The sequence below is a fragment of the Pipistrellus kuhlii genome, unplaced genomic scaffold (genome assembly GCF_014108245.1).
Source record: "Pipistrellus kuhlii isolate mPipKuh1 unplaced genomic scaffold, mPipKuh1.p scaffold_m20_p_14, whole genome shotgun sequence".
NCBI classification, from domain to species: domain Eukaryota; kingdom Metazoa; phylum Chordata; class Mammalia; order Chiroptera; family Vespertilionidae; genus Pipistrellus; species Pipistrellus kuhlii.
In genome coordinates, this window is record NW_023425449.1 from 21488552 (window position 1) to 21511609 (window position 23058).

The 23058-nt window shown below is 38.8% G+C and overlaps 1 protein-coding gene across 3 annotated transcripts in view; it reads left to right on the forward strand.

Annotated features, from left to right (window-relative positions):
- The window catches only part of DEPTOR (DEP domain containing MTOR interacting protein), a 119221-nt gene that overhangs the window by 55983 nt on the left and 40180 nt on the right, over window positions 1-23058 (forward strand). For all 3 annotated transcript variants that reach the window (XR_004987733.2, XM_036436872.2, XM_036436873.2), the window contains exon 4: window positions 3020-3198. Coding sequence is in view for 2 of the 3 variants with exons in the window: in XM_036436872.2 (XP_036292765.1) it covers window positions 3020-3198 (179 nt within the window). In the remaining variant the exon portion in view is untranslated. The remainder of the gene's footprint in view (window positions 1-3019; window positions 3199-23058) is intronic.

Sequence of the window (23058 nt, forward strand, 5' to 3'; positions counted from 1 at the left end):
TTAAATGGGGGTTGTTTAAATCCACCAAGTGTAGGGGTAGCTTGTTATGTAGCAAAACATAATTGGAACAAGTACTAAATCAAACTCTTACTTTAACACTGTGACTACATATGAATACTAAAATCAAATCATGAAAGGCTTTGTCTATAAGAGAGGAACCTGACTTGATTTTAAGAGGAAATGAAATAAGGAAGAGCGAAGGGTGGTGGTGTGTGTTTTAATAATGTGGCAAGCTGAGCTAATCCAGGCAGGCCTGCCAACTGGGCTCTTTTCTTGGCAGCAGCAGCTGACCAACCACTTGTCTGGGGGCCACCAGCTACTTAGCAGGAGCTCTAGAGAACTGACAGGTCATGTTTCTGATTATAGGAAGTGACACCAGTAAACTTGCATCCCCTTGTCCTCTCGACACCCTGAAAGGAAAATCGCTGACCTGGAAGAGTGGTTAGAAACAGAGATAAAGGCCAGGCGTCTGTGTCTGAATCTTAAATTGCTAAGGTGGAGACTCTTGATTCATCTCACCTCCACACAGGGTCATCCTAGGGGGGGTCATTTTTAATTATTCTCTTAGAGAATAATGCATAGCAGGGCAATGCATAGAAATGAGTTTTATTCGTTCATTCAGGAAATACTTTTTGAGCACCTATTGTGCTAGAAACATCTGTAAACCTTTTTGTCTAAAAGCTTTCAATTATGAGTAGGTTATTCCCCTAGGGCTCTGAAAAGGGACTTGGAAGGGGCATGTGGTCCATATTTGAGGAATTGGAGAGAGCTTCTTAGAGGAAATAATGTATGAAACTGGAAATCTTAGGAGGCTAATTTTAGGTCTAGTTTCACTCCAAAATACCTTATTTGAGGGTCAAAAGAAATGAAGAAATGGTGGTATTCCTATTTGGGCATATAAATGGGCTCTTCAGTTCTCCTTTCTAGAGTCCCATTTCCAATGTAGGCTCTAGGTGTACCTCTATGTGGCTTTATTCCATGCCGTTTATTTCCAGAACTTTCCAGTATTGTCTTCTTTTCTTTAAAATTTACCTTTATTGTTGAAAGAATTACAGATGCCCCCTTGTGTGATTTTTCCCATTGACCCCCTCAACCCTGCACCTGCCCCTCCCAGGCCTTCACCAAACTTACATCTGTGCCCATGGGTTATACATACTAGTATATGCATATAAATTCCCAGGTTAATCTCTCCTCATCTCACCCCCGCCTTCCCTCTGAGATTTCACAATCTGTTTCAAGCTTCTATGTCTCTGGATCTATTTTGTTCATTAGATTCAACATCTGAGTGAGATCGTGTGATTCTTATCTTTCTCAAACTGCCTTAATTTGCTTAGCATAATACTCTCCAGGTCCATCCATGCTGTTGCAAATGATAAAAGTTTCTTATTTTTTTTATTGCTGCATAGTTTTCCTTTGTGTAAATGTACCACAGCTTTTTCATCCACTCATCTGCTGATGGGCACTTGGGCTGTTTCCAAATCTTAGTTATTGTAAATTGTGCTGCTATGAACGTAAGGATGCATATATTTTTTTTGATTAGTGCAGAACATTCCAGTATTTGTTCATTGTTCTTTCAGTACTTTTTGAGTGGTGTGATGTGTCTCTTTTTCTGTGTGTGTGTGTTGTTGTTGTTTTTTTACATCTTTTTGCCATTGCTCATTGGTATGAATGTTATCTCTTCCTATAAAACAAATCATTCCCAAACTTAGTAGTTTAAGGCAACAATTAGGTATTATTTCTCTGGATTCTGTGGATTCTGTGTTGTTTACCTTATTGCTTTCATCTCGGGCTCATTCATATGGTTGTTGGAAAGTCAGCTGGGCAGGAAGGTCTGGATAGCCTCATTTACATGTTCGAGAATTGGTGCTGGCTATTGCCTGAGCATCTCAGTTCTCACTGTGACCTCTTTACCTCCAGTAGGTAGGACTTGCTTTCTTACAAGGTGGTCTCATCATGGCATTACAAGGCGTGAAGGTGGGAGCTGCAGGTTCAGTGCAGTTCACAAAGCCAGCCCAGGTTCAAGGGAAGGGGAAGTAGACTCAGTCTCTTGATGGGAGAAGCAGTGAAGTCGTGTTGGAAAGAAGCATGAGACTAGAGAATGTCTTATGATTTTGACACTTGTGTTGATGCATATGTAACAGTTGTCCTTTTCATCTTCTAAGAAGGGCCTGGTTATTATTATATTAAATATAATTCTTATTGTTCACACCAACTCAGTTGTTACTAACCCTGGGAAAGCAGCCTTATAGTTATTTCTTTCCAGTGTGTGTGTGTGTGTGTGTGTGTGTGTGTGTGTGAGAGAGAGAGAGAGAGAGAGAGAGAGAGAGAGAGAGAGAGAGAGAGAGACACATTGATTTGTTGTTTCATTTATTTATGCATTCCCTGGTTGATTCTTGAATGTGCCCTGACCAGGGATTGACTCCACAGTGATGGTGTTGAGACAGTGCTCTAACCAACTGAGCTGTCTGGCCAGGTTCTTGTAGCTCTTCTCTTAAGGATGGTAATCTCATCATGGGAGCCCTGACTTCATGAAATAATCACCTCCCAAATTTCCCATCTCTAAATACCATCACACTGGGCATTACCGTTTCAGTATATGAATTTTAGAAAGACACAGACCTTCAGCCCACAGCAATATGGAACATCAATTTGGGAAATGGGTTAATGCCTTTGGGAAAGAAATGGGCTAAAGCCTTTGTAGAAAGGTAGGGTGGGACTTGGTCAGTAAATTGTAAAACCGAATGCAATTTGTTAATGCTAAAGTTCTATGGCATTTTCAGGTGTTTTTTTTTTTTTTCTTCTTCTTTCTTTTTTTTCTTCTAATTACTAGGGGGAAAGCATCTTGTTCACATCTGAAGCAGATCCTTCTCTTAAAAATTACAGTTGTGGCAGCACATGACAGCCATATCTGTCTGTCTGACAACTTTGCTGTGATGTCTCACAGAAGCCTAGGATGTAGGACTTCAAATGAGCTCTTCTCCTTTTGTATAGGTTTATTTTTTTCCTTTTTCCCTCTTAGGCTGATGAGCCCTGAAAACACACTCCTGCAGCCCCGGGAAGAGGAGGGGGTCAAGTATGAGCGCACCTTCATGGCATCTGAATTCCTGGATTGGCTGGTTCAGGAAGGCGAGGCCACCACAAGGAAAGAGGCAGAGCAACTATGCCACCGGCTTATGGAGTATGGCATCATACAGCATGGTGAGTGCATGGGTCAGTTTTTGCTGTGATAACAAGCAAACCTAAAATCTTGTGGATTACCACCATAAACATTTACTTCTCATAGGTCTATAAGTCAACTGTGCCTCTGCTTGGGCTCGGCTTAGCTAGAGGTAAAGTTCCATGCCATCCCATTTTGGGACCTTAAAGGAAATTCCACTCTTTGGGATATATTGTTTTTACAAATGTGGGCAGAAGCTAAAGAGGGCAGGCAGATCCTTGTAGCATCTCTAAAAAGTTATATTTGATATGATTTAACATTACTAATCCCATATTCCCATTGACTACAGGATCTAAGCTGGTCAGGTCTGAAGGGGAATTAATGCCTTTCACAATGTTGCTTGCAAAGAGAGAATGAAAATTTGCTGAAATGGAGAAGGGGCTTGGGGGAACTGGGTGGAAAATGTGAAGTACAAATTGGTAATTGCAAAATAGTCACGGGTTGTAAAATACAGCTTAGGGAGAATAGTTAATAATATTGCAATAACTATGCATGATACCAGGTGGGTACTGGAAATATCAGGGGGAGCACTTTGTAAAGTATATGATTGTCTAACCACTATGGTGTATACCTGAAATTAATGCAAAATAATACAAATGTAAACTTAATTGAAAAATACATTTTAAATTTAAAAAGAAAGAAAATCAACCATGCATGGTATGAGCTGCCACAGTGAAGAAGTAATCCAAATGACCTTCATAAAACTTTCACTTTCTTTTTCGGGCTGAATCATAATGATGCAATATAACCTATGGCTAAGAACTATATTAGTTATCTATTGCTGCATAGAAAATGATCCCAAAACTTAATGGCAGAAAATAATAGGAAATAATATTTTTTCACACAGTTTCTGTGGGTCAGGAATTTGGGAGTGACTTAGCTGGGTGGATTTCTCTTGAGGTCTTCATGAGGTTGTAGTCAAGATGTCAGTGGGACATTTATACTCTGGCATACTATGCAGCTATAAAAAAAGAGGGACCTCTTACCCTTTGGGACAGCATAGATGGATCTGGAAAATATTATGCTATGTGAAATAAGCCAATATGAGAAAGACAAATATCACATGATCTCACTTATTTGTGGAATCTAACAAACAAAATGAATTGACCAACAAAATAAGATCCAAAGCATGGAGGCATAGAACAGACTGACATACCTTGATGTGGGGTTGTGGGGACAAGAAGAGATAAACCAGAGAACTTATATACTTATATGCATATCCCATGGACATGGGCAATAGACCTCAGGACGGGGGAGGGGAGAGTAGGGGCTGAGAGGAGGGAGTTAAAGGAGGGGACAACATGAGATATCTGTATACTATCAACAATAAAAAATATACATGTATATAAGAAAAAGATATGAGTGGTGCTACCTGAAAGCTTGACAGGCTGGATAGAGGATCTGCTTCCACAGTGGCTCACTTGTGTGCCTAACAAGTTGATGCTGGTTGTTGGCAGGAAGTGACAGTCCATTGCTATGTAGACTTCTTCATAAGGCTGCTTGAGAATTCTCAGGACATGGCAACTTGGCTTCTTCTAGAGGGAGTTGTCCAACAGAGTGCAAGACAAAAGCCATAGTGTTTTCTAACTGAGCCTAGAAAGTCACACACTGTCCCTTCCTCAATACTCTGTTGCTTACCAGGTCAGTGTGAACCCCAGGAGGATGGATCACTGGAACCATCTTGGAGGCTGGCTGACACAAGAACATAATATCTGGGACCTCAGCTCCACCAGTTATTAGCTACTTATCTCCTATCATCTGTGAAATGGGAATCCCTGCATAGAGTGGTTCCAGGAGTATGTGGGATTAGATATAAAATACTTGGTTCAGTGTTCTGTTTTTAATAAGTGCTCTAACATTTATTAACATAACGGCAAGGTGTAGGCTCAGAATGGTGAGAAAAGGGTTGGGAATAAGATAGGCATTTTAGCCTAAGCCAGGATGAAAGATAATACTTTAATACTTGAGGCATTCTTCCTTTGAATTCCATGCTCCCTCTTCCGTGGGGGGGAGGGTGTGTGTGTGTGGGGAAACCCCGCTATTCCCAAGGCTGGGAAGATAACAGTGGAATTTTAGAGAGAGATTAAGAAACTTTTGAAATTACTTGGAGCTGTGTTTTACAAACAGCAGATTGCAACTCTTTTTTTTATTAGGCTATGAAATAAATTTAGAAAGACATTCCAGCAATAAAAATTATTTTAAATAGACTAGACTACACTCTTACTACTCAAAGTGTGGTCCATGGACCAGAGTGTCATGGGGAGCGTGATAGAAATGAAGACTCTTTGAATCCGACCTATATTTTAGCATGACCTCCAAGTGATTTGAATGCCCATGAAAGTTTGAGATGCCCTTTAACTGAGTTTAACTAGAAAATATCAGAGCCTATTTTATGTAGTAAAGTTAAGTACTCTTTTGCAAAACTTTAATTTCAGTTAAATATACACTCTATAAGCATATAGACATGTTCATGTGTGTATTGATTAGCAGCATAAAAACTGTGTTGGGGTCAAGTATTTTGAAAGCCACTGATCTGGTGGCATTGGTTAGAAAGGCACTTGGTGTATTTGGGGGTTTACTCCTCTTCAATATTGCGTGGTCAAACTCATAACTGTTTATTATGGCCTAATATGTCAACTGCTGGGTTAAGTTCACTGCAGGTGGAAGGTAGGTAGAAAAATATAGTGCCAGTGTGGTACCTGGTCTTAAACAGTTTATAGTCTTTGGGGGAGATAATAAGATGAATATAGAAGCGATTAGAGAACTGTAAGAAGATATATTATATATTCTTCATTCATTTATTCACTCATTCAATACTATGTCAGGCACTATTCTAATAATTTTTATGCATATTAACTTATTTAAACCTATTAAACTCTTTGAGGCAGATACCGTATTTTTCAGACCATAAGACGCACTTTTTCCCCCCCAGAAGTGGGGGGAAAAAGTCCCTGCGTCTTATGGTCCAAATATAGCCTACACATATACTTTTAAAAAAAAGTTTTTTTACTTGCCCGGCTCTGTGTGGTCTCTGTGTGCTTGCCCGGCTCTAAAATGGTTCTAAATGCTGCTGTTTACTTTACAGGGTTGATTACATGTGTTTATGACTGTGATGTTGGGTTTTAATGCACATAAAATATTTTAGGACACTATTTGTTTCAGAATCTTTTTTTCTTCATTTCCCTTCTCTAAAAACTGGTGCGTCTTATGGTCCGGAGCGTCTTATGGTCCGAAAAATACGGTATTATTTTTGTTGTTAAATTTATGTGTGTGTGTGTGTGTGTGTGTGTGTGTGTGTTAAGAACATCTAACATGAAGCCAATCCTCTTAACAAGCTTTTACATGCACAACATAGTACACAATTATAGGGCAGGTATTCTATCATCTCCATTTTAGAGATAAGGAAACAAAGACACCAATAGGTTACATAATTTGTATGAGGCCCATTGGGTAGGAATTTCCAAATGGATAATACTGCTAGTACATGTGAACCCAGAGTTGGTTGGGATGATGGAGGTTTTCCACAGTGAAAAATGGTGTGTATGGGTTGGAGTTAGTTCTGTCATTTTGGCTCCAGAAAGAAAACTTGGTGGCACCAAATTTTAGGAGGAAACCAACCCTTTCTGCTACAATTTACTGACTAATAACTGCACATCTCGACTTCAGAGAGAAGATAGAGGATGACATGAATTGTTTCCAAATGATTTCCAAAGAGTGAGTAATTATACTTCAATTAAGTATAAGTGTGTAATGGCTATAAACATAAATGCCATAAAACCATAATGGAAAGGATAGAATCAGGCAGATCTTAGCCACAGAAGTTTGCTTTCCATGGTTTTGGGAGGATTGAATATTCTCTCCATATAGAAGTTGGAGTTTCTAAGGGAGTTCCAGTTTCCCAGAACAGTCATTCATTGCTAGATCTCAAGTTCTAACTATAAGCTAGGCAAATGTGGCCGCCACTTATTTTATATGAGAGCTAATGATGAATGCCATGTAGTGTCTTAAGCAAAGCTCTGAAATGTCCAGCTAATGATTAATTTCACAGGTTAAGCATTAAAGAAAATCATCCTTAAGACTTTGAGTAGCCGAAACCAGTTTGGCTCCGTGGTAGAGCGTCAGTCTGCGGACTGAAAGGTCCCAGGTTCGATTCCGGTCAGGGGCATGTGCATTGGATGCGGGCACATCCCCGGAGGGGGGTGTGCAAGAGGCGGCTGGTCGATGTTTCTCTCTCATCGATGTTTCTAGCTCTCTATCTCTCTCCCTTCCTCTCTGTAAGAAATCAATAAAAATATATTAAAAAAAAAAGACTTTGAGTAGATTTCTGAGTAAGAGTGGTTCCTTAGATTGAAACCAGCAGATGTAAAATCAGACCCACTTATTAAATTGTAACTAGCTTCATTTATAAATAGTGAATGAAGCTCTATAATTAATGCAGAACTAGATGATTAATTAACTGTTATGCACATGTATGTATCAATATATACAAGTGTATGTATACATGTACATATATATATATATATATATATATATGTTGGCCATGTATGTTCATATTTATCTAGTTGTTTCATTCATTGAGATTTACATTGTACCAGGCACTGAACTAAATAATTTATAGATTTTAATATATTATATATTTAATATGTATATGTTTCACATATATGACATATAAAATCATATTAAATCTTCAAAACAATTCTATGACATTGGTATTATTATTATAATAATTTTACAGTAATACATCTGAAGTTCAAAAGCCTTCTAGATATTTAACCAAAGTTGCATAGCCACCCATAGCTACAGTCATTGTGCCTTAGAAAGTTTTCTTTGGCCCAGAATGTGTGTAATCAGGTGTGGGTGCGTGACACACTGGAATGAACATGATCTTTGGACGGAGACAGGCAGGATTTAGTTCCCAGCTCTTTCACCTACTGAGTGGCCATGTCAACAACTTAACTCTCCCATTCCTCAGGTTATTAGATTTATGAAATTAGAGTCACACTGTATACCTCTGTGAATTTTTTTCTTTTGTTTTTGGAGAGCCTATGACCACCCACATGTACTGGGAGGACTCAACATATAGTTGGATGCATGGTTAAGATTTGTGACAGTTAAAGGATACAGAGAAGGAACCACAAGGGAGAAAGACATATAAGGTGTTGTCTGGAGAATCCGGGCCCAGGCTTCCTCTGTTCTGCTTCCCAGGGCCACACCGATCTTGCTCCTTCCTTCAGCAGGGACATGCCTGTCAGCATTCCAGACTTTCAGAAGGAGAGCACATGCTCTCTGTAAATCACAGTGTTTGTACAAACATGCCAGGCAGGCTGATATAACAGAACCCCATGCCCCAGGTGGACAAAGTTGCCTTGTCAGTTAGTAACTTAGGGACTCTGCGGGAGGCCAAGTTCTCAAATACTTTGCCAGGCCAGCTCCCCAAGCAGGCCCTTCTGATTTGGGGCAGCTGTGGGAACTCTTTCTTGCATAGATCTGCTGTCAGGACTAATGATAGTAGTTGGTAAGGCTTTTAGCACAATGTCAACCTCTCTGGCCCTCCAAGGCAGACATTGCATGTAATCTGATCAACTCTGAATAACAGTTAAAATTTATAGAGCTTCTTACACACCGGCTACTGTTCTAACCACTTTACTCATTTACTCATTTATTCCACTCATTAACTCCGTGAGTTAGATATCACAATTTTCATGTTTAAGATGAGGTTAAATAACTTGCTGAAGACAAGAGTTTATATTATAAATGGCAGATTGAAGATTCAAAGCAAGGCAAATCACTAAAGAAGACTGGGTGCTAATTATGAGCTGTACTAACCAGGAAAAAAAAAAAATCTCAACTTGTATTGCATCAGCTCACACAGTCTGGCAGATATTGCACCTATAAAACTGCTAGCCTGTAAACTATACAAGATTCTTTCTGCAAGCAGTCATCGCTTGGTACCTTGAGAATTTTGTGTAACTGTTGCAAATGTGATGGACATATTTCTGTATTTACATAAACTCTCTCCTTCAGCTGTGTTAGCTGCTATGTAGCTATCTTATCCTTAAATGGGGGTAGATGGAAACCAGATAGTCACGTGGGAAAATTGCTCACAGCTGCAGCAGCTGACCCTGAATAATTGGGCTACTGCTGCTGTGTCCAGGCGTATAATTTCCCCTTTCAGAGATTTAGTCAGAGCACTTCAACAATTTCAACACTTCATCAAGCCGTCTTTCTTTTTCTTTTGTTTAAAAATATATATTTATGTAACATTTTGCAATACGCAAAGCTGTTTTACACATATTATCTTTTTAGTCCTCCCAGCTGCTTGAGGGTGGTTGTGATGATCTCATTCTCCCTTGGAATATGGTAGCTGAGACATTGGCTGTGGTGGCCATGAGGAAACGTGGGGGCTATAGAGAGAGCGAGATGCTGGGTCCAGACAGGAATTACCCATCTTTCCAGTAATGGAGATCGCTGACAGAGTTCAACCTAAGCCTGGAATAGCCAGGCCAAAAAAAGGAAGAAAGGAAGAGGGAGGGAAGGGGGGATGGGAGGAAGGAAAAAGGGAAGGAACAAAAAAGCACAGATGTTTGAGGCTAAAGTAAAAATTGGAGCTTGCCCAGTTTGAAAAAAAAATTATTCTGACACTTCTTAAAAACAGTGAGGAAGGCTTTATTCAAGACTTGCAATAGAAGTATTGCAGAAAGGGAGGTGAATACAAGAACAGGTGGGGATTCACAGCTGCATAGCAGGGTAAAGTGATCAGTGCATGGACTTTATTGATGGGAGGCAGCAAGGGTAGGGGGATTCTTGCTAAGGGCAGATCAAGGACTTAGACATTAAAGATGGACGGTAAGGAACCTAATCAAGAGTGCTCAGATAGCCAAGGTGGAGGATTCTCATAAACTGACTTAGCAGAATTCTTTGCTAAGACTGACCTTGGGGATCCAGGTACCAGGAACTAATGACCAAGGGGAAAACAGATAAATGAGCTCTAGCTGTTTTCTGCTTCTACAGTGGCTATTTCTGGGATTAAACACTGGAGAGTGACACTGGTTGGGTGAACATGGGCAGGTGGGTATTGTCATATATATCGATATATATATATATATATATATATAAATAATATACACTAATAAAATAGAAAGATGCAAATTGACTGTGCCTTTGCAATGCCCACCAGCCAATCAGGAGTGAGTATGCAAATTAATCCAACAAAGATGGGGGTTAGTTTGCATATGCAGGTTCAGATGGGGGGGGCAGGAGGCTTGTGTTGTTGCCATGGCGATAACGCAGGTGTTCAGCGCGGCCCCAGTCGCTCTGTGCTTCTGGACAGCATGGGAAGGCAGGGCCAGAGTGGAAAGGCAGTGCCAGCAGCCAGGGAAAGGATGGCCCATTCTTGCACAAATCTTCATGCATCGGGCTTCTATATACATACATATATGTATGTATGAAGGAAATTCTGTTACAACAGAGAAATGAGTGCTTAGCAAACTAAAACAACAGACAGATGACAGACTTTTTTTTTTTTTTAAACTGCTGTTAGTTTATTTAGTCCTCCTCCCAAATTGGTGCACTTGGTATTGTTATCCCTGCTTTAGATGACAATGTTGAGGCTTTTGCAACTAGCATAATTATTCTTAGCTCCCACATGTTAGATATGAATAGAAAACAAATTAAGACTGGGTAGAATATATTCTCTTAATCTACCTTCAATGATATTTTAAGCACAATCTTATATCAGCAGCCTTAATCTAAATATATATATATACTTTCTCTATTTATAATTTCTGGGACTTTCCCCACTGTGCCCTCGGATATGGTTTGGCTCTGTTTTACTTTTTGTTATAGCTGAATCCAAAGCAGCAAGGCAAATGCACACAGCCAGAAAGCTGTTGCAATGTCAACATAAGGGAACAAGGTTGCTTGTTAGTCAGGGGCTCCCATGTTGGCATACAGGATGGTGCTGATTTTGGTTAACATAAAACAGGTCTGTAGCTGCACCAAGCTTTACCTTATAGAAAGTATGAAGGGAATGAGAGAAGCCTTATCTGATGTGACCTGCCAAGAGAAAGAAAGTGTTATGCACAGAGAACAAAGGTCTTTAGTGACACCTGACAGCTTGTCGCTCAGTGTCCCCTGTCAGACATCATCCTCAGTTTGCCCAAAAACACGCTAAGTTTTTACAACAGTGTGGGGAAGTCTTAAAACACAAGCCTACAATCCATGCGGTTAAAGTGTATCTAAAGTATGCAATTGTGTCTTTATTTTATTTTATATTTTATTTTATTTTATTTTATTTTATTATGTTATTGATTTTTTTACTGAGAGAAAGGGAGAGGGATAGAGAGTTAGAAACATCAATCAGCTGCCTCCTGCACACCCCCTACTGGGGATGTGCCCACAACCAGTCGTATCTTTTTTTTTTTCCTCTTTTTTAAAATACTTCCTTTGATTTTTAAAGTATTTTCACAAGTCAGAAATACTGCCATCATTGGCTATTCTTTTGCCCAGGAAGGAGTTAGTTAGTACATTGCCCCAAATCCAAGAGCAATAAAGTTCTGGTCTTCCCTGTGGGATCCTTTGGATTTGTGCTGGCTGGCAGCAGGTGGATGTTATTCATGGTGCATTGGCATGATTGCTACCCTGTCTGCCAGAGAGCTATGGGTCCCCATATGTTGATTCATTTTACCTATTTGGATAAAAGAAGTTACTGTGATTTCTTTTCCACAGGTAGGAAAGTGAGGCCCAGTGACCTGTCGTGGGGAAAAAGATCTTAGTTGCTGGAAGGCATATTCTCCCTGCAGTACTTTCAGCCTAATCATTCTTGACCTCTGAGTCAAGCATATTTTTGTAACAAGGTGTGGGCTGCAAATGAATAGAAGGTTGGCCATTGTCTTTTAAACCTTTGGTTTCCTATCTCTAGACCTGAGCTTGGGACAGTATCAGGATTGTGTTTTGCTATAAATAACAGAAAGCATAGTAGTGTAGTAGTGATTGTAATGTCTATTGTAGGGAATCCAGGGCTGACAGTGAGGTGGGCGTGGGCTCTATCCATCTCTCCGTCCTGCTATTCTTTGTGAACTTGGAGTTCTGAGTGTGCCTCCTGGCTGAGCTTAGGGAGGAAAGAAGATGGAATGACAAAGAGGTAAAGGGTAAAGGGCATCACTTAGCAAGACTCTGCTTTTTATCTAGGAAAGGTTATCCTCCAGGGATTCCCATAGCATGGGCCAAAGCTATGTCTCATGGGCATTCCTTGCTGGAAGGTAGTCAGTGAATCAGATATTCTTTGGCAAGTACTCTGCTTCTCTGAACATATTATAATGAAGGTAGAAAGGGAAAGTGGGTTTGGACAAGCAATTGCCTTGCTGGCCACAAGGACAAATGTCTTTTATTAAGTAATTTAGTGGCCTTCTCTATGAAACATGAGCTTCTAAGGAACAGTTTTCTTCCTGCACACACTGAGTTCCTGGTACCTCTAAGCTAGATTTAAAATAGGTAGATGTAGTAATATGAATGTCTTAGTTTTCACCATGTTATATTAACACGAGGGTGTGCTGGGTGAAGGGTCCCTGGGAATTGTCTATACTATCTTTGCAGTTTTTCTATAAATCTAATATTATTCCAAAAATAGAAAGCTCACTGGAAAAAAAAAAAGGGGGAGTGAGATTTTTACTATATTTTCTATTTTTGGTTTAAAAGAAGGTTAGTACATATATACTATATATAAAAATCTAAGTGATGGAACGACCGGTTGACCAGTTGCTATGATGCACACTGACCACCAGGGGGAAGACATTCAATGGAGGAGCTGCCCCCTGATGGTCAGTGTGCTTCTACAGCCAACCTCCTGGGGCCAGCAAACCTCCCACAGTCCCTCCCCTTGCCAGCCAATCCCCCCATCGGCCCCAATTGGGGGGCTGGCTGGCCAACTTCCCACGGCCTGTCCCCTTGGCCAGTCATCCACTCTCCCCCATCATCCCTGATTGCTGGCCAGGCTGAGAGATCCCATTCATGCACGAATTCATGCACTAGACCTCTAGTAAATAATATTTCTGAATGTCTGCTTCTTTTTCCTTTGAGGATCTAGTTGCTTCATTTCCTAAGGAACTCCTGATAAATTACTGTGCAGTAAAAGCACCAACAGGTTAATGTGATAACCTTTCTGGGAATAGTACACAACCTGAAATGAGCCTTTGGTGGGCTTTCAAACCCAGTGGTCCTGGGTAGCCTTTTACTCCAATACCCCAGCATCACATTGGATGTCTCTCTCTCTGAGTTGTTAGCCTTGCTGAATTTATCTAGTTTGGGTAGAATGTCTCCTTTCTCCCCTCCCTCCCCCAAACCACCTAGAGTTGCTTCCAGAACCTTCCCTGACATAGTCTGTAAAGGCATGTACTTTGGAAAGGCATCCTTTGAGCATGGACACTCTGGGTCCTTGACTGGAAGCCCATATATGGCTAACCTTAATTGAGTATCTCTGAACCAGTATCTCATAGGCTCTATGTTGTTGCCTTCTTCCTTCATTCGTTTTACAATCAGTTAAATTGAAGTTCAGGGCAGTTAGGTAACTTAGTAAAGAGTGAAGCTGGCATTCCACCAGGGCCATCGGAGGCCAGAGTGGTGTTTGCTGTGTTATCGCTTTGTCCTTATAATAAGCAATTCCTCTGCAATAAACATTTCTCCCTGGTGAAGAGTTTTATAGAAAACATGCACAGCCAAATCGTCTTCTGTAAGGTGGAGACAGTCATAAACGAGGGAAAAGCAGACTCTATTTTCTTGGGTTTGTACACTCTGCCTCCACATTTGGCATTATTACGTCTTAAGAGTAATAATTTGTCAGACAGTCTACCGAGGCAATTAAGGGAAGGGATTCCAGAGATAATTTGTCAGTATTTCTGTCTGGGATCTTTTAGTTAATGACTTTGGAACCTTGTGCAAGTTTACCTTGTGTAGTCCCTAGTAAAATGGAAATAATTATGATAGCTGTCTCATTGCATTGCTATGAGAACTAAATGATATAATCATGCAGTGTGCTTAGCACAGGGCCTGGCCCAAAGTATCTCTCAATAAATGGTAGCTGATTATTATTTACATTATTGTCATCAACAACTTCATCATCAGATGGCTGTGGTGGCTAGAGCTTAATATAAGTTGGATGAACTCACCCGTTATTGGTCTTAAACAGTAGTTTATGTATGCTCTACCCTGAATATATGCTTGTTATATAAACACTGAAGTGCTTTAATTAGGCCCCTTGGATTCATGCCAACAACTCCAAAAGATCTAGAATAGAGTCACAGATTTCTTCTTTTAAAATACATCTTTATTGATTTCAGAGAGGAAGGAATAGGGAGAGATAGAAACATCAGTGATGAGAGAGACTCATTGATCGGCTGCCTCCTGCACACCCCACACTGGGGATCGAGCCCACCACTCAGGCATGTGCCCTTGACTGCGATCAAACCTGGGACCCTTCAGTCCAAAGGCTGACACTCTATCCACTGAGCCAAACCAGTTAGAGCAGATTTCTTTATTTGAATTATGTATCTGAGGTATTCCACTTGCCAGACAACATAAGCTTGTTTTTAGAACTCTCTGCACTTCCATTCTGAGCTAGTCTCTGAAAAACAGTCCCATCTCTGCAGAAACATGCCCTTTGTTCTGAATTTCATCACTAATCACAAAGGTTCTAGTCTTTGGCATGCAGCCAGCTGTTATTTAATGATGTACATAAAAGAATAAAATATAATCTGACCTCCTTTCTGTTTATTCCTTTTATATTCTAAACTGTGTAATCATGTAGTGTTTTGATTTTCTTCCTGCTGTCTTTTTTAAAAACAAAATATTTGTATTTTTCAGTTACATTTGACATGCAACATTATATTAGTTTTAGGTATACAATGTAGTGATTAGACATTTATATAATTTACAAAGTGATCACCCCAATAAGTCTACTACCCAGCTGACACCATACACAGTTATTACAATATTATTGATTATATTCCCTATTCTGTACTTTACACCCCCACCTGCTATCTTTACTGAAGTTACTTTGAATTTTTTTCCTCTTTTCCTCATCCTGTCTATTCTCTTCAATCAATTAAATAAGTGTAATTAGGTTCTGACTTTCTGAATGTGAAGTGTTTAGTAATGCCAGTTAATACCTTAAAAATAATTTCCTGCTTTCATATCCTCTTCTTAATGTTGTCAGTGCTCAGGAAGTAATTATTTTAGTTCTCTGACTCACTGTTGTCTCTGCCTTTTGAAGAGTTTAGTCCCAAGCCCTGTCCTTAAGTGGCATAGGCACTTAAACACAATTGCTTAATGTTCTTGAATCAAGGACTTTAGTTGATTTAGGAAACTGGGCTCTTTCAACCTCTGCATCCCTTTAGGATGGTTTGAGATGTGTGGTTATGGCCTTAAGTGCAGCTCAGATTTCGTGTGTGTGTGTGTGTGTGTGTGTGTGTGTGTGTGTGTGTGTATGTGTATGTCTGTTAATCTTCACCCAAGGATATTTTTTCCATTGATTTTTTTTTTTTTTTGAGAGAGAGTGGAAGGGAGGGAGGGAAAGGGAAAGAGATAGAAAGAGAAACAATCCATCTGAGAGAGAGACACCGATCAGAGATACATTGATGGGTTGCCTCCTGCATGTTCATGACGAGGGCAGGGAATGAACCTGCAACCTAAGTACATGCCTTTGACTGAGAATCGAATCTGAGACCCTCCAGTATGTGGGCTGATAATCTACCCACCGAGCAATACTGGCCAGGGCTCAGATTTTTTTAAATATATATATATATTTTATTAATTTTTTACAGAGAGGAAGGGAAAAGGATAGAGAGCTAGAAACATCGATGAGAGAGAAACATCGATCATCTGCCTCCTGCACATCCCCTACTGGAGATGTGCCCACAACCAAGGTACATGCTCTTGACCGGAATCGAACCCGGGACCTTTCAGTCCACAGGCCGATGCTCTATCCACTGAGCCAAACCGGTTTCGGCCAGATTTTTTTTTTAAAAAAAAGTTTTAACCTTCCATTGTAGTTAATTCTCAATTTGTTTTCCATCTAACACAGGATTCGAAAGCGTAAGAGTAGTGTTTTTTAATCTTGATAGTATTTTTCTCATGCAGCATACTAAATGATAGCCAAGACTTGAACTCTCTAGAAGCTGTGATCTAGCAGGAGCAGGGAGGCCAAGGAGTGCACATCATCTTTGGATGGGTAAAACAACGGATCACTTTTATGTTGTTGGCGGGGAAGTTGCAGCATTTTCCCTGCATTATTTGCCTTTTAGAAACACTGTTGGAGGTCTAGGTTCGACACCTGTTTATCCTGGGAGTTTGTTGGTATTCTTACTAGGAAATAATATCTATAGGTCTTTTTTTAAAATATATTTTATTGATTTTGTACAGAGAGGAAGGGAGAGAGATAGAGAGCCAGAAACATCGATGAGAGAGAGTCATTGATCAGCTGCCTCTTGCACACCCCCTACTGGGGATATGCCTGCAACCAAGGTACATGCCCTTGACCGGAATCGAACCCGGGACCCTTCAGTCCCCAAGCCGACGCTCTATCCATTGAGCCAAACTGGTCCCGGCAAAATAATATCTATAGGTCTTAAGTGGCCCTTCTAGGGCAGTGGTTCTCAATCTTTTTAATGTTGTGACCCTTTAATAGTGTTCTTTATGTTGTAGTGACCCCTAAGCATAAAATTATTTTCGTTGCTACTTCATAACTGTAATTAATTTTGTTGCTACTTCATAACCTAAATCAACAAAAGTCGTTGATTCAAGAACATTAAGCAATTGTGTTTAAGTGCCTATGCCACCTAAGACCATCAGAAAACACGGATATTTACATTGTGATTCATAACAGTAGCAAAATTAGTTATGAGGTAGCAATGAAAATAATTTTATGGTTGTGGGATTACCACAACATGAGGAACTGTATTAAAGGGTTGCAGAATTAAAAAGATTAAGAACCACTGTTTTAGGAGGAGTTACAGGGATCAGGAGGAGAGAAGAAAGAAAGCAAGAGGCAGGGAAGCAAGTGGCAGCTTGGAGTGACATCCTTGGTGGCCCAGAATGATCCTTCAACCACTGCTGTTCGCTGGGTGAGGTGGTGAGCCACACCCACTTCTGCTGCTGTGGAATGTGGTGATGTTAGGATGTGAATCATGACAGCTAGTGAGGATCTTCTCTCTAAGGTGACCTTGAAGACATTTAGCTTTTTTTTTTTTTTTTTTTTACCCTTAAAAATAATTGCTAACGTTTATTGAGCTCTTACTGTATGCCAGATTTGTGAAAAGTATTTTATTTTATTTTATTTTTTTGTGTGAAAAGTATTTTATGTGTATTATCTCATTGAAACTTCACAATAATACTATAAATAGGTAATATTCTTCTCCTCATTTTGCAGAGGCAGAAACTAAGGTATAGAGGGTTAGTTAGCCCAAAATCACACAGCTAAAGTTTTAGTTTCTTAAGGCCATTATAACAAATTTCATAAACTGGGTGGCTTAAAACAACAGAAATATTTTTCTTGTGTAGTTCTGGAGATTAGAGTACCAAAATCATGATGTTAGCAGAGTTGGTTCCTTCTGGAAGCTCTGAGGGGCCATCAATTCCATGCCTTTTTCTTAGCTTCTTGGGGCTGCTTGCAACCCTTAATGTTTTTTTGGCTTGGAGTTGCATAACTCCCATTTCTACCTCCATTTTCTTCTTCTTCTTTTTTTTTTTTTTTAAACCATTTATTTATTTATTTATTTATTTATTTATTTATTTTTACATATTTTATTGATTTTTTTTTGGCCCCCTCCCTCTCTCCCACACATCCCCTCCCTCCCCAGAGTTTTATGTCCATTGGTTGTACTTATATGCATGTATACAAGTCTTTCGGTTGATGTATTATCTCCCCCAGATCCTCCTCTTCTCCCCGCTGAAATTTGACAATCAGCTTGTTGCTTTACTGTCTCTGTATCTATCTTGGTTCATCAGTTTATAATGATCTTTATTATCCACAAATGAGTGAGGTTATGTGGTGTTTCTCTTTCATTGATTGGCTTATTTCACTCAGCATGATGTTCTCCAATTCCATCCAGGTTGCTGCAAATGATGAGAATTCCTTCTTTTTTATGGCAGCATAGTATTCCATTGTGTAGATGTACCATAGTTTTTGGATCCAATCATCTGCTGACGGGCACCTAGGCTGTTTCCAAATTCTGGCTATTGTAGATTGTGCTGCTATGAACATAAGGGTGCATATATCCTTTCTGATTGGTGTTTCTAGTTTCTTGGGATATATTCCTAGGAGTGGGATTACTGGATCAAATGGGAGTTCCATTTTCAGTTTTTTGAGGAAATTCCACACTGTTCTCCACAGTGGTTGCACCAGTCTGCATTCCCACCAGCAGTGCACGAGGGTTCCTTTTTCTCCGCAACCTCGCCAACACTTGTCGTTTGTTGATTTGTTGATGTTGGCCATTCTGACAGGTGTGAGATTCTACCTCCATTTTCACATGGCTCCTTGACAGTGCTTTGTAGTTATACTCATGACCCCATCAGCCTCATTCTTGATGACTTCTCTTCTTCCTCATTATAATAGTGATTATCCTTGTTCCTCTGTTTCAGCCCTCCCTTTACTCTACTAAATTGTTTATGTGCTTCCCAAATTTGAGACCACTTTTTTTTTTTTTTTTTTTAAGTTTTCATGATGAGCTGTCTAAGGAACTGCTGATGTCTGAACTTTCTCTACCCTCCAACCCCCACCCATCCTTATCAGACTGTTGGATTCAGATTCAGTCCACTTGTCTCATGATGCCTGCTGTGTTATGTCATTTGCCAGAAAACATTTCAAGGATGGATGAAAGTATGTGACCTTCCTCCCTCCAGCTAGATAAGTAGCCTAAAATGTCTTTTATATTCAGCTAAGCTTGTAGGGCTCAAGATGATATGTTTTCATCCTTGGACTATATGTGTGAGTGGAACTGAAGCCAATTTTCTCCCTTTTAGATAATCAGCTTAAAAAATGTCTTTGTGTTTGCTGAAAATCACCTTAATAATTTCTAAGATAAAAATGTAGCTACATTATCCACAATAAGAAGAAGAAATGTGAGCTGTATCACTTTATTGTCTTGGTAAATTCCATGACATTTCCCTCGTGCTTTCTTAAAAGTAAAGGCACACAGTGAATAAGGATCTGGTTTCTTTTACCAAATATCAACAACACTGTAAGTGAGGTGCTTCTAGAGCTCCTATTTTCCTAAACAATAAGATCCTTTTATATTTACATTCTTCAGCTTTCAGGCTATGTCTGTTTTTCCTCCTACAGTATGTCTCATTTAATAGCAAGACAAGCCCCTAGAGAATTCTCCCAATGCAACAGAGAAGGCTTGGAAAGTCCCAGAAAATAAGAAATTGGATGAGTACAAAATTTGTCAGTTTTCAATTACAGCTGATAATAAGAGTTCAACTAGAATATTAGATATTAAATGCCAGCTTTGAACATTATCTCTTCTTTACTTATGTCATCCTGTTTACAGATTAAAATTATCAAGGAACAAAGACTGAAATTTGTTAAATTATATATGTCACAACATTTACTACAATATAAAGGTCCTGTTTAGCATTGAGATCTGAGAAGTGAAGAACTGGAGCAAGCAAAATTTAGAGACAATTACTGTTCTCCTTAATTTTTGTTTCCTTCTCTTTAATCCCTCCCCACCCCCAGAGTTTAGTATATTTTTTTCTGTGTTTTACTAAGACCAAGTTGACGATGCAGCAAGAGATTTTTGTATTTAATATGGAGAATGCCCATATTGATGTGTAGGAAGAATCAACTCTTTTCTCTCTTTGGAATATAAATAATATGTCTTTTAGCCATTGTTTATTTCTTGAGACTCTACATATGTAATTTACGGCTATGTAAAAAACCTCTTTGACTTTCTTAATGTAGTTACTTTCTAAAACTTCTTGTTTCTAACTCATTCCTTTAATTCTTGCTTTCTTTTGACTTCTGAGGTTTAAATATCTTCTTGTGGGATACTTGTCAGACATGGATATCTGGTTAAAACTTCGTATTTTCACAACTGAAGAGATGACAGAAATACTCATGGGAGATGGACAAAGTGTTCTTTGGAAGAAGGGCAGAAAAAAAAAAAATAGAACAACAGAAGAAACAGGTTCTGTGCAGGAACTTACAAGGCCAAAGGCTGAAGTCAAATTTTAGGACACTAAGAAGAATACTATTTATGGCAGATGTCATTTAGAATCTCTTCAATAAATTATGCCATCCACAGCAAAACTATACCGAAGAAAGAGAGAGAGTGAGAAAAGGGGAGGCTTAAAATGGTTAGTAATTTGCCCAAATAACAATTAGTAAAAGTGGCAGAAATGGGATCAGACTGAAGTGGTCTAAGGCTAGAAACTTTCCTTTCCATTAGGTAGTATTATTTTATAACAGTGATTTGGCATAAGAAAGTTTTCAATAAAGTCCCAATCTAATTGGTTTGTTCTTGTTTGAAATAAAGTCTCTTTTAGCAGACATGGGTATTGATGAACCTGAAAGGATGAGCAAATGAAAATGTCACATTCCAATCCTGCTAAGATAGACCACTGAGTCATGTGCACTTAGTAGGTGTTCAGATTATTGAATAAAGGAATGGGCGTTAAGTGTGATTGATTGATGCTATAAAACCATATCTCCCTGCACTCTTTCAACTTTTGTAATTACAGTGATCTATGTTATACCGAGGGCTATCTTCACATGCAGAGCAAATGTTGAAACTCAATGTTTGTGTCATCAAACTTTTAATGAGAAAGGGAGAAAAGGACATTTTTAAAAACAAAATAATTCATTGAAAACAATGCAAGTGATGGGGACAATTGTCACTTCTCTATTCAGAGAAAGAACTTGACCATCTGTCCCAATCACGCAGTAGCAGCAGCAGCAACGGGACAGTGGACACCTGGAGCCCTTTGTTTCACAGTGTGGCTGTGGCCTGGGCACCAAAATCTAGATAAATTCTTGAAAATTGAAGTGGTGCACTAAATATAAAGTTGAATTCCCATAAACCAAATGGCAGTCTATTATCTGTAGATGATAACAGTAAAAGCAATAGAGGTTATAAAATAACAAAGCTACAATTTATTTTACTTTTAAAATGTAATTTTATTTTTTATGAAAATATAGTCAATATACAATATATATTAGTTTCAAGTATATAATACAGTTGTTCAAAATATATATTCTGGACGGGGGGGCATACGTAGGGAAAGGTTTGGGATAAGAATGGGGGGGATGAGGACAATTATGTGATATCATAATCAATAAATTAAAAATAAATAAATAAATAAAACCACCAACAACAACAACAACAACAAAAAAAACCCAAAATATATATCCCTAATGAAGTAATCACCACGATAAGTGTACTAACTACCATCTGACATGAAGGTACAAATTCTTCAGTTTTTATAGTCTGCTTGACAGTTTGCTTAACAATATAGTGTAGTGTTTCACAGTCCTCGTTTTCTCTGATTTGGTCACTATTGTGAAGAGAATGTGATGAATAAGGACAATTTAAATTTAATTCTGCTATCTTATCTCAAATGGTATGTTTACTCTGTTAGTTTCAGTAGTAGAGAGCTGGGAAGGCAGAGAATGGAGAAAGGGTATGAATGAAACTTCAGGTGTGTAGCTAAAGCCTGAGGAGGTTAAATGAGTAGACAGATTTCTACTTCAGTTAAAAATATTTTTAAAGCCCTTTTATCTGTGATGGAGTTTGGATTCAGAGTGCTTTTCTGGATTTATTTATACCAGAGTTAATGTTTTGTGCAATTTAATGTACAAAGAGAAAACAGTAGATGTCAATAAATGTATACAGAGCTATGTATTTTCAGGCGATAATTTAAGATACTATTGCCTGACGCAACTTTAAAAAAAATATCACAATAAACCCAGCAATGGTTACTAGAAATAAAAGCTTATCTAGAAAATTTTATTTTAGCATTATTGAATGTAGTCATGTGGTAAATTTATGTACAACTTTGACTATCCACAACAAGCCATTATTTGTAGAGATCATATCAAAATGCAATTGGCTTATCTTTGGTCCAGGATACATTCATTATCCCCTGAATCCAAGAATATATTACTTCTTGAGAGCATGGAGAACTACCAATGAATTAAGTGTATTTATCTTTGTGGCCAACAATATTCATTTAGCCAAAGTGAATAGCTTACCACCATTTCAAACCTATCAAATACCATATGGATCATTAGGTTAAATATGGCACTCTCTTAATAGGGACCTACCTTTCTGAGACTCTAATATTCCTGTAACCAGAAGAATTATCCATTAGCAAACATGGGTGATAAATACAGTCATAATCCTAGAATGCATTTGCTGGTGTAGACTTAGAAGGGAAATTGTGAAATACCGAAGGAGGCTGCTAAATTAGTTAGCATTATTGATAAAGGAGTTAATATGGCACTTGATGGGTTGTATTAGATTATCTTCCTAGTGGTTTATAGAATTTTGAATTTCACACTCCAAAAATTATTGCCAAGAATGAGTACTTAAAAAACAACAACACTTCTGTTTTTTACCATCATTTCATAAAATACTGAACAAGAAAAGTACCTGGCATGTAGTCCAATTAACTCAATAAGTGTTAGTTGAATAGATGGATGAATGAATGAATAACAAACGAAGTTGTGATGATATCATTTCAAAAGAAAGTCTTTAAATGGAATATGCTTAGTTATAGAAAAAAAAACACTAAATGCATTATTCTTAATGTTCTAATTTCTCATGCCCTACCAAACTCTTGATGACCTA